Genomic DNA, 13173 nt, shown 5'->3' on the forward strand with positions numbered 1-13173 from the left:
AAAAAAATAAAAAATTCGAATGAATCGAGCCACGAATCCGAATACAGATTGGATCTGAATCCGAATCTAGCCTCTAAGACACGAATCAGTAACTGAGTAAATAGTTATAAAAGTAAATAAAGTTATAGTAAGCGCTGAAGAAGACAGAGTTATGTATAAAGAGTAATTAATGTCATTTTCCTCTATCCACCCCTCTCCACTTTATATATTTTTTCATAATTGATCTACAATATATCTTATATACCTATTTTACCTGTCTCTATTATATACATATATATTTTTCAAATATGATCTTCGATATATCTTCTACATACTTATTATATACTAAAATACAATTGATAGTAATAATAAATATAAGTAAGGCAAATCATCAAAATCCAACATACTAATCGAAATGTGGTATTCCCCCTCCACCGCTATACTAATTATTCGAAACGAATGAAGGACCGAATCATAAAGGAAATGAGGCAAAAGAAATGAGGCTAAAGGCACCCTGCACTATTACGGTAGAACGCTACAATTTAACACAATTAAGTCTGAGTTTGAAAAAAATATACAGAAGAAACCAGGCCCATGAATCCGAGCACATTAAAACACAGAAAAACAAATGTAACGAGTTAATATTTCATAAAACCAGTGGCTAGAGTCGCAGATGAAAAAGGTGTGAAGAGTAAGAAAAGCAATGGCAGATGCGAAGGATATATTAGGGCTTCCGAAGGTGGCAGTTCATGGCGTAGACAAGCGTCCCAAACCCTTTAAGGAAACTCCCAAAAAGCCCGATGGCGTCTCTCGAGAGGTACTTCGAATGAGAGACATTTGCTTCATTTCATCTTCTACTCTTTATTATCTTCTACCTTTTAATACTTCTTTGAAAATTCGCAGGTGTACGCGCTCACTGGCGGTTTACCTCTTGTTATGCCCGCTTTGGACATTTCTAATTTGAAAAAGCGCCCTTCCTCAGATTCTGATAAGGTATGAATATGTCGATTTATGGCGTTTTCAGTAAACCGTGTAGATATTTTTGAGTCTCCGTTTCGATCACACTCTATCGAAAGGAATCCATCATCGTTTCGTCGCAATTATACTCATGCCTGGAGCTGTTCCCTTATATAGAAAATGCTGTCAAGCCAAAGCGAGTGAAATTCAACATAAACTAACAGAACATGCCCATCACACATGCCCAGAATGGCGCTCCACAAACTACAGCAACTGATTTGTTCCCTTGCATGCAATTTCATGCAAGTTTGAATACCCGACAGTGTCTCCAGCAGCTGTTTGAAAAATTGTTTAACATAAATTGCAATAACAATTGATACTGAAAATGTTTGATAGCCTCTTCAAAAAATAAGTTTCTTTTGAAAATGGAGTAGAGTTGAATTAGTTATTTCTTATGATGGCCTATTAAATTGTTTGAATTTCGTCAAACTAAGGTTTCAATATCGAATTACTAGAAGTGATGAGTAAAAAGAATAAATTATTAAAAAGCCGATTTCTTATCTTAGTTTGTGCGATAGTAATAGCTGGAAGGATGCAGAAAGCAGTTCTAAGCATTTGGCATGGTGACAACTCGGATACAAACCCGTCAATTTGTTGTAATGTTGAATCCATTATGTTGAAGAGGGCCACATCCAGACAAGTCTGGTTTCAAATTCTCTGTGAATTCTGATGGAATAGGAACCCATTAAACATGTCTTCTAAGCTGAAATACGTTCCAAGCTTGATCCTGCATTCCCCAATGTTCATTTGATGTCAGGGCGAGTGTCAGTGTCTACAATCTACTATTAAAAAAATAAGCTTTAAGAAAAATACTAAATAAAAGGTCTCTTAATTTTTTTAAAGCAGATCGTGTACATTGTAGCCTTACATGTGAATAGAATGTTGTATCCGAAATTGAAATGGGATATGACAACTTAAAGTCATTTCAATTTATTTATAATTTCTACAATTCATCAGGGATTTATTCGTATTGCTTGAGTTCAAACTTGAAACTTGTCTTGGAAATAGAACATTACCATATGGAAAATGATATATTTTTTTAAAATTTTAAATATGTTACTTTTTAATTTATAAGATGCAGACCTGGGATTTGCACCCATTTATTTTTATGTGAAGAAAAAATTTGCAGGCTATTGCAACCACTTTTATCAGTGGAATCTTCTACCCAATTAACTTTCCTAATATTGGATCACGAAAATGGCCATTACAGTCATGCCAATTACAATAATATTGGTCTTTTCAGTCTCCGTCACTTTTGCTGGTTTTGGGGAATTGTAGTAGCCACAAAGAGGGGCCAGAGAGATTAAGAATTGCAGAGCTTGAATGAGTTATTTTGCCTTCTTAGTCTTTGGTCACTGGTAGAATTTCAATGGCATATACAGAGTTTGCCACTTCAGTGATGGGGAAGAAGCCACTGATCTCATCCTTCCCCATTTGCAGATCACAACGATGAATGCCTTCAACTTTGCACAGCCTGTTTGGCTTTCAAATGTTGCTTTCTATTGGTAGTTTATCAATATCATGGATCTGAAAGATGTCTATTATGTTGGACAAGAAAGTAGAAACTACATTGCTGTCTGAAAGGCATCTTGTTGATTTGTTGAGGGAGCCATATCTGATTTTTTTGTTTGTAGAATAGCTAGAGCTCTCGCCACCACTAGAGAATTGACATAGGGAACTGATTCCATTTGGTGTTTGTCAAATCAGGTTGGATTATGTGGCCCCTACTTTCCATTTGGAATCATAATATGGAAATTCATGTTCTGTGCTGATTTATTCCTGCCAAGTCCACTGTTAATAAAGGGAGCTATAAACTTTACTTTGGCATTTCAACCTTAAAAGGAGAATTGCAAGGAGAGAAATCACCAGAAATCTCAATAGTGGTAGGAAAATGATTCGAACCTGAATTGGAAGAATCTGGCTTTCCATTGACAATTTAAGTACTCTTCAAATGAGATCATGTAATCTCCAAGTTTTGCAAAGATTGCAGATCTGAAGCCAAGTGGTCTTTTTTACCCAATGATTTTTTTTTTATACCCTTCTTTTCCAGAGAAAAAATAACCTTTAGCAGAAGAGTAGAGTCAACCTGGCTTTGTGAAATATCATTACTCCATGCTTTAGTGCAGCAGTAAAGGATCAAAATAGAATTCTTATAAATCCCAACACTTTAGTACCAGCTGAGATTGATAGTGCAAGTCCACATTCAAATATCCTCAAAATCGAAAGACTAAACCCAACACTTCACTATGTTTGTTCTGTTTGCCAAAGTATCCTCATAGACTCTTCCTTCATTTCTTCCATATCACCCCATTGTTTGGTTTGTTTTTCAAAATCTCTGATTGTGAAATTGTGAGAATCTCTTAGGGGCTCTGGCCCATCACCTAAACTTTCCATCAGACCTTCAAAACTCTTTGTAGGGGACTTCCCACCTTGTTCCCCCACTTGAGAAATGGCTACACCTTTAGGCTCAACAAATTACAGTTTCCTGTTATAGATGTAGGCAATTTCATGAGATTTAGTGACAATTAATTCTATTTGTCAAAGCAGAGAGCAGGGAGATTTAATCAGTGGATCTAAACAATCAATCAGCCTGGGAGGAATTGGACCCCTTGAGCTACCAACAAACAGAGTGTTTGGTGGACGATTAGGAGAAGAAACCTCAACAACTTTTCCAGTCTTTTTTCCCAAGCTTTCGATCCTTATCTTCAAAATTCTCTCCTAGGCCTTTCTTCTTACATTGCATCCTACTCTATATATTCCTCTAGACAATTGTTTTTTGATATGACACTCTCTTTGACTAAAAGAACGTATTGTTGAGGGCATTTGAATCCAAGTGTTTGTTTCCAAATTCTTGACTCCAATTTCAAATAGAGAGAATTCAGAAAAGTCTTTGACACACCCATTTTAACACAAAGCAGTATAGTCTTGTAATCAACCACTCAAGACATTTTCATCAAATTTCAAAATTGTGCAAACTATTTTCCAATTTTAACAAACATTCAGAAATTTTAAATCTTTTGAAGGCAAATTATATAGTATCAAACAAATAGGTGGCTTCTCTAAAATACAAGTATTAGGATCAAAATTTGACTTCCAATCTTGTACATAGAACCTTGCTTCATCCATCATCCACGGCCCCCCTTGGAAGTATAGTTCCCTGACTGCCCATTTTAAAACTCTATCATGAGAACAACTATCAGTAGAAACTTATATGAAAATTTTCAGTGAGCATTTGGATATCTCAATACTTTGGAGGCAACATATATAGCATCAACCAAACCAGGGTTTTCTCTAAAATGCAAGTGGTATGATCAACATTAAATTGGCAATCTTGTCAGAGAGCTCTGCTCCATCCATAATCCATGGTCGCCCCTTGGAAATATAATTTCTTGGGTGACTGTCAGGAAACTCTGTCATGAAAAAACCTTTGGTACAGACTTTAATGAATTATTATTGCTACAATTGTCTTGAATCCATTTTTTCAACCTTTGAAGAGCTAATCTATAGCCGACAAATGTTTCTAATGAGAGCCTTGTCTTTGAGGTCTTAAATATTGGATCCAATCATTGGAAACCTTTTGCTGCCCAGAGGGATGGCATTAGCTCTTGGTGCTATTGAAGGAATCTCCATCGCTTGGCAAATGCTGTACCTGAACAAGCTTTCATTTTCCTCAGAATCCTCTCCTTGGCTCCTATGCATTCTCTTGCTGAAATGCAAGGACTCTTGAATCTTTTGTGTTGGATTTGAGCCTCTCCGTCCCTTCTCGGTTTTGTTTTGCTCCTCACACTTTATCACGTGTTTTCATCAAGTCGTGAATGTTAAAGATAGATCAGAATGTTGTGTACTATATATACAGCATCATTACTCAGAATAAGATTGACACAGAGATCATAAATGTTTTATATTATAGTAGCATTACTCAGTAAAATCAACTTGGGAAGCCAAGAGTCAAAATGGAATTTAATCAGTTAGGAGATAATAATTAATTGAAAAAAGAGGCTTTTCCATGTACTGCAGCCTAAGCATCAAATTCTTTAATAAGTGCACTTTTAGGTTTAGCTAGGGTTGGTTACGTTTTTGTGAACTTTTTATATGTTTTAACTTTTTTAATAAAGCTGTTTTTTCAATCCTGTTTTTTTAGATTCCCTTTTTTAGCTACATTTTGTGTTGGCCATTTGGATTGTTGTGGTTCCAGACGTGGGCCAAATTTCCCAACAATGGACCTTGCCTGGATTCATTGCAGATACGGCAATGTATCCAAACTTAGAGTGAACTGGTTCAGGTTCAGCAGGGATACCTGCAGGCTGTAGCAATTGGTATTGTAAGATTTCACTTGTTCAAAATTGTTAATCATGGACAGGATGGACTAAGGACTATTTGCAGTTGAAATTCTAAAACATTTCTGATGATTTAGAGCCACTTTCAGCTGTATTGACTGTACTATGTTTATGTGACTGCATCTTTTGGTTTTTGAATTATCATGGTAGAATCCTTTAGTTGACATGAGTCTATAGGGATAATGAGTTTCTTTGATTCTTGAGAAAATGAAATGTGCTGGATTAAAATCCTAGATAAAATAATATTATAATAAAACTCTCTAGCATTTTGTATTTGTGAGTGTTTTAAATTGTTTTTAAGTTTGGTTGCTTCTTCTCAAGTTATTGTCTGGCATGGTCTTTTTATTTTCTCTTGTTATATTTAAATTTTGTGCACAATTGTAGTCTAATTGAATATTTGTTGAATGACGCAGATCTCTTGGCAGTGGCTTCCTTTTACATCATCTGCTCGTAGAGATAATTTGGAGCTTTACCATTGGGTTAGTATCTCTGAAAACTGGAGTTGAATGTCTCTGTTATTGTTGCATATACATATGCACATTTAGTCTGTTATAATGGTCATTTCTTCTTACAGGCTTATTTCTTTAGTTGTTTGGTTAACTAAAGTGACTCACCCATTTTTTAAATATGTAATTTTGATCAGGTTAAAGTTGTAAATGGAGTTCGTCCAACAGGAGACTATGCATTTGCAAAGTATAACAAAGTAATTTGTTTTGTGCTGGTTTACTTGCTTACAATTTCTGAATGTACAGTGAAAGAATATCCATCCATTCAATGTTTTGATATTTACACTTTGAATTTTGATACTATGTGCAGACAGTTGATGTTGTGCAGTACACAGATGAAGAATATGCAAAGTATTTAACTGATCCTGTATGTAAGATCACCTTATCTTTGAGGCTTTTATGATCATGACAATAGTATGTTACTACACATTAAATAATAAAAACTAGTGCATTTGATTCAAACAGTTAAAAGTATTTCTATGAGCTTTCGAATGCACGTGAGGTGGGGAAAGACAGGACCAAGAGGTTTGGTTGATGGTGGGTGGTTCATTTTGAGGGATGATGAGATATTTTCCAGATTTGAGGAAAGAGGATGATGATGAATATATGTAAACTAATTTAAGAAAATCCATAGTTACTAGGAGACTCATAGCCCACTTTCGGTACTTGTCTCTTGTACCAGAAACATGTTCCCATCTTAGATACCCATATTGGGATGTTTCCTATTAGATTGATTTGGCAAAATATTGGATGATTGTTAACAAAGAACTAATTGTTCTTATAGAGTTTACAATCAAGATGTTTTTAAAAAGAAACATACAAATGATAGAAAGAATCTATCATACAGGATATTTACAATAACTAGAAATGACCATTAAAATAGAAATAAAAACCTTAGGAGATATTATTTTAATGCATCTGGACGTTAGGAAACTTGCATTAGATGTACTTTTTGTTTCCCTATATGTTTCTAGAAGCATTCCTTGAAAATTGGGTAGCTTCTTAAGGAAGTTATTGGATGCTGATTCTGGATTTGATTGTGTAAGTGTTTTTTGCATCAATGTTTTGGATCACACTCCATGATCATCATCAGGATGAAAACTGATGCAAAAACAGTGTGTGATCCAAAACATTGATACATAAAATGCTTACCACAATCAAATACAGAAGCAGCATCCAGATAACTTGTAGATTGTGGAAATCTACTCGCTTTGATTACTATGGAAAATTTTCAGTTATATTTTATAAATTACATCTGGTTTTCCTAAAGTTCTAGACATGTGGTTGACGAGAGCTGAACAACCTTAAGAGACACCCTAATAGACTTGTAAGTTTTATTTTCAGTATTAAAATTTATAAATTCTTTAACCAGAAGTTTTTTTAATCAAATGCCAAATAGGTAGTAGTACAAAGAAACTATAAAGTGGCCTAAGATGTGCATACTTATTGAAGCTTTATCAATTGATTGATAATACAGTCATCTCAATGGACTGCCATACCATGCCTATGAAAAAAAGGCTTTCCACTCCTGGTCTCCATCTGCCATCTCTAGATGATAACATTTCAAAATAATTTTTGATTATATTCAAATATCGATACAATCAGTCTTTGCTTTCATTCACATCTATTTTAAAACATTAAATGTCAAAATGTTAATTTTCCTATATTGTTAAAGCACATTGGTATATTTCTTTCTTCAACATTGATTAAAAATTTATGACTATTATTATTATTTTCTAAACTTAAATTGTATGGAAATATTTATTTATTCTTTTCCTTAAATGCTCATCTCTAATTCTTTCTGAAAATGGCATGCTAGTACCCATCCCCGTCTCCTTGTAACATTAAGAAAATCAATGAATTTCAAATAATAAGATCCATGATTCAAGATTGAATGACATTGGCCCATTAATCACAGAGAATGGAAAAGGATCCTTGTATAGTCCACAATGCCAGCCAATCTGTTTTCGAGTTTACAGTTGTAGTATATAGGAATACCCTGTACTCTATGCAAGAGATGTCTATCTGTGCTACAAATGGGCTACATATACACTACCCCCTGCGGCATTTGAACTTGTGACCTCTCTTTCAATATACAGGCTCTCCACCATTAGGAGTGCTAAATGAAATTTCAATATTGAAATTCTTTTATTTTTAATAAACCATCCATCATCAATTTGAAAATACAAGTTCGAAGTTACAATTAAATGCTGAAATCTACTGCTAAAATTAGAATTGTCGACAACTGGAGATTCTATGAATTGCTTTTCTTATAATTGGAACTGCTGGACTCTCAATATACACATTTGTCTTGTGATCAATAAAACAAAGGCACTGCAAACAACAGTAAGTTTATCTGCTCTCTAGAAACAATTTTGGCATTCTTAGCAAAGTTGATATTGCTTTATGTAGATCAATTCCCCTCAGTAACAAAGGAACTAGAACCTCACAAAGAGGTGAATGCTAGTATTTGTAGCCAAAGGCCCCTATAGCTGCCACCATATTACCAGCTTATATTGTGGCATGGTGAGTTTAGTCATCTTAGTCAAAGTAACTTCAATGTTCACCAAATTTGATTCTTTCATCCTTGATTGTTGCAACATCTTCCATATTGTACATTTTTGCAAGAGCCTTTAAGAAACTCCTTTTCACTTCCTTGTGATTAATAGGAACAATTTGTCCAAGATTCCCAACAAACCATATGACATTTGGTACTCATGGCCATGAATTAAAGAGTTTTTAGCTTCTCTCATCTTTGTTAAAGAATGGCCTAGTGTAGTTGCATAGATGCTAAGGTGGGGTCTCTTTGATGATTCTTAGCCTTCATTCTGGTACTAGTAAGCATAGAATTGATACACTAAGATCTCTTTAAGGTCGGGGTTGGCAAAGCCACCTGATCTGATACTGGTAAATCCATGGGATGCAATGGATATAATCTATCTTGTAATAATGAAAAATAATCATTGAACAACACAATTGTTTATTTTCTTCCCTTGATCTGTTTAGGACCATTAGCACCTAGTCCATTTCAGTGATGTAACAATTACTTGTAAGAGCTACATCTTCAAATATAATTCAATTTTAGTCTCATGTAGTTTGAGAGTTTTCTTTATAAAAAATAATTGAAACAATGTTAATGAGACGTGGTGATTGCATTTAAACTTATACACCTTAATTGTTTTACAATCAAGAGGGATTCGACTGTGCTTTACTATCATCTTAGTAGAATGGGGTTGTAGATAGTAAGAATAGGTCCATCATGGAGGTGAAGAAGGTTAGGATCCATAATCAAGATTTACCTTTGTTTCTTAGGTTAGAAGCACATAGTTGTGCTATTTACATTTTGAACAAGGGTTCTCATAAAATTTTAAAAGGACAAGCCTTAAGGAAGCTTTCACTAGAGAGAAACCTAGCGTTTCTCATTTTTGGGTGTTTGGGAGAATCGTCTACGTTCATGTTCTGAAGGAGACAAGGATTAAGCTTGAAACCTCCAACTTGAAGGTGCATCTTGGGGATATAGTTAAGGCTTACAAGGATAATATTCTATCATGGTGGAAGCTATTAGTGAGTTGAGACATGAAATATGATGAGGACACTTGGTCCTCAAGTTTCAAGATTTTTCTATGAAGTTTGAGGAGGGTGAACATATTTCTGTCCCAGGTGTTGCTTTGCAGAATATGGCAATACTCGTGTTTTTTAATCAGTTCTTGTGCAAGAGGAGATGCCTCGTTTTCTTCTAGTATGAATGAGAAGCACATGAGTTACCTAGACATTATACAAGAGGCATATAAACAGCTGGGAGCACCAAATACTTCTTTTTGACAAGTATATGAATTATTTTGCAATGACATTTTTGCTTGTTTTTATAGAGCTTTTCAATTTTGAGGAGGCAAATTTATAGCAGGTGTGCCTAGAGGCCATGGCAGAGTAGTATCACTCCATCATGTAGAACAATGTGGGAGATTTTATCAAGACCCCAAAAAAGTTATTGATTGATTTCAGGTGGTTGTACAAGGTTCAGCATGCAATAAAGGAGCATAGTAAAGTACACATCGATACTTGTCACATGAGGTGTCTCCTTGAGAAAGGGAGTTGACTATGACAAGATCTCTAATCACGAGATATATTTCTCTTAGGGAAACTATGTCACTTGCATTTTTATTTTGGTTTGTCTTTATGCCAGATGGATTTAAAAATGGATTTTTGAATAAAAAAATAGAGAAAGAGATATGTATCTATTTGCCTGAGGGGTTTAGGGTGCATGAGCAATATAACTCTTATGGAGGTTGGAGGAGGCTTCTATGGGTTGAAGCAAACACTACGTGTTTGCTACTCATAGATTGAGTACTCATTGAATTTGGAATTTACCAAAATTACTCTAAATTCTGACCGTAGTTATTGTTTGATAAATCTAATCTATTAGGTCTGTCCTTCCATGTGGGCACCCTCATTTCAATAGGCAATAGTCATAAGCTCACAATTGGTGCAAGGTGGAGTTGACCAAGTTGACCATCAGGTTTGATATAAAGAGCATTGACCTTATGCACTCTTTTTTAGGTCTTGAGCTGTAGTAGGGTACAAGTGAGGTACTCTTTGGTCGAGAGAAGTAGACTGTAGATATTCTAAAGAGATTTTAGATGATGGATTGTAAGTCCTTGTGACTCCCATGATTGCAAATCTGAAGTTGACTATGGATTCACATTTATATGTGATTGATCCTTCAATGTCTTAGCAGTTGATAGGTTCCCTCATGTATTTGGTGGACCTAATATTGGCTTTGCAGCGAATACATTGGGACATTTAAAGGCTGAATTGACGAAAATTCATTTGTAAAGCACATGCTTCGATACTTGAAGTACACATTCCCTCATCGGTTGAGGTATGTTTGGAGATGGAGAGTTGATGCTGCATGGCATTGTGGATTCAAACTAGGCAGGCGATCCTAGTGCTAGAAGACCATTTCAGGTCTTTCTATCAGCTTGGGGCTAGAGATGATATTTAGGTTTACTAGGAAGTAGGCAATTGTGGCATTAAGTGTAGCAAGGGAAAAAGTTCATGGAAGCCCTGCCTAATGTTACTCCTAAATGCATTAAGTGTTGTCATTAGTGCAAAATTATGTTGAAGAGTAAGGTCAGTGAACCTTATTACTGAACAGATGGAGACACTAAATAGGAGTATAGTTATCAAGCAGAATGATAACTGAGCACAGTAATAACTGAGCTTATCATATTACCAAGCGAAGTATGATAATTGAGAAAGTGTATTACTGTGCAAGTATATTACCTGAGGGTCAGCATATCAATCAAATAGATTAGCAAGCATTACCAAGGGACACAAGATGATCATGAAGGTTTGTAGATTTACTAAATACTATGTGATTGAATCCAACCGAGCAAGGAAATGGTTTACGAAGATTGAGGCGAAGGTTAGGTGAGATTTGTTGGGATTGATACATGATTTTATGGATCCCAAGTCTATGGTATCGACCAATGAAATTAAAGCAAAGGTTATTGGTATGTGAGAATAAATGTAGATCGAAGATCTGGTTGTCCGAGCATTCTAGAAAGATCAAAATCTTAATTAGGTCAGGTACAAGGATTTCTATATAAGAATGGATCAAGAAAGAGTTCAGGTTAATGGCGGTGATGTGTGAAATGAGCGAAGAACAGAGTTAAGGCAGATAGTGCTACTGAGTAGAGAAGGAAAGGGATATCAGTAAAATTAGATTGAGAAGGATGACGAGACTGCACAGAGAATAAATGATCTGACTAGCTTTTAGTTAGATGAACTATTACATATCAGTTACTGAATACATTGCTAGTATTGGTTTGTATTCTTAAATCCCTAAGTGTAGGGTAGGCCTTGACAAGCCTTCATTTGTAACATCTCTTAAAGAGTGCACACTCTAAGAGTGTTGCTAAATCCTTTAACAAGGTAGACTTTAGCAGGTCTTATTGTACTACTCCTTATAGGGTGAATCACTAGAAGTGATATTTTTGTCTGCTCTAACCGAGCAACTTTCATACTGCAGTAGTGAAGGATTGTGGGTACCATCCCTATCGCAGTTTTCCCTCTAATCAAGGTTTTTTGCATGACCAAAATCATGTGTCAAATGTAGTTTAGTTATTTACTTTCATTCAGCAATTAGGTATTATGTTCATGTACGCAAAGTAAGATTTTATGTTCAAAGGGTAAAAAGTTGAGGGTTAAAGATTTAGAAGATCCCGATTCACCCCTTCTCTGAGCACCTTAACTTTCTAACACCTATTAGTTGTGAGGCTATTTTGATTCACAAATTGATTGCAAAAATAACCATTTAGATGTTGGAGCTAACAATTGCATACTGTGACAATCCAAGTTGCATCAAGCTCTCTAAGAGTCTGATGTTTCACAATTTCTTTAAGCATAAAGATATTGGGTACCATTTCCTCTGGGATAGAGTTCATAATAGAGAAGTGGTACTTGAGTATGTTCCCTTGGATTCATGGGTTGTTGATAATTTTATGTGGAGGGGAAGTTTGAGATATTGAGAGGGAGTTTTGGATTGGGGAAAAACACTTTCCTCACAAAGAGGGGGTGTTAGAGTATTTGCCTTGAGTTGCTTGGCTATTGTTCTTATATTGATACCAGACCAATTATACCAGCAGATCGAAATCTGTGTGCAGAGGAGAGGTAAAGATGGAGAGTATGTAGTTGCATAGGAGAATATGGTCCAACTATATAGGGAGTCTTCTTTGAGATTATCAGTTAGTCATCTATTTGGGGCTTGAGCAGTTTGTTAATGTAACTTAGTTTAGCTACTTGGATAAGGAGTTGCTGGTGTTGAGATTAGGTTGATTAATTAGTCAGACTGATTGATTGTTTAGTTTAATGGAGTATTACTCTAGTAAGTTGTAAGCTTAAGTTGACATCTCATCTAGTTTCTTGTAGTCAGATACATGTTGCGCTCATCTATTTAAGGGATAGCTTTTAAAATTTTAACGAGGCATAGAATCTATTTTGAATTTTCTAATTTTCATTCTAGTGTTGTGTATTTCTTTTTAATTTTAATATAAGATTGAGCACTGACACAGTATTGACAATTTCAATTTCACTCCTCCATTTTACCGCAGTAATTTGCTTCTGAATATTCAACTAGGCCGATGTTTTTGTTTCATTGGTACCTCAAGCCACAATCCTTTGCATGATTGAAAATATTTATTAAGTTATTTTCCTGAGTTGGAACTGAACACCCAACTACCTGTTCAGGTTACCCACAATTAATTGAAGAATTATGAACATTACAACCAATGAAAACCTTTACCAAATTCCATCCCCTTTGTATCTTTCCCTAT

General features: G+C 35.3%; 1 protein-coding gene across 2 annotated transcripts in view; it reads left to right on the top strand.

The window, feature by feature from the left end:
- Positions 1 to 427: 427 nt before the first annotated feature.
- Positions 428 to 13173, top strand: part of LOC149578510 (myb-like transcription factor family protein) — an 89124-nt gene continuing 76378 nt past the window's right edge. The window contains exons 1-5 of one of the 2 annotated variants that reach the window (XM_089829549.1): positions 428 to 796; positions 883 to 972; positions 5747 to 5812; positions 5977 to 6036; positions 6150 to 6206. In XM_089829549.1, coding sequence (XP_089685675.1) covers positions 683 to 796; positions 883 to 972; positions 5747 to 5812; positions 5977 to 6036; positions 6150 to 6206 — 387 coding nt within the window. In that variant the 5' untranslated portion in view covers positions 428 to 682. The remainder of the gene's footprint in view (positions 797 to 882; positions 973 to 5746; positions 5813 to 5976; positions 6037 to 6149; positions 6207 to 13173) is intronic. The other variant, XM_089829552.1, reaches the window with a different exon arrangement.

Source organism: Cupressus sempervirens, chromosome 1 (genome assembly GCF_028749045.1).
Source record: "Cupressus sempervirens isolate cs-2001-9-10 chromosome 1, ASM2874904v1, whole genome shotgun sequence".
Classification (NCBI taxonomy): domain Eukaryota; kingdom Viridiplantae; phylum Streptophyta; class Pinopsida; order Cupressales; family Cupressaceae; genus Cupressus; species Cupressus sempervirens.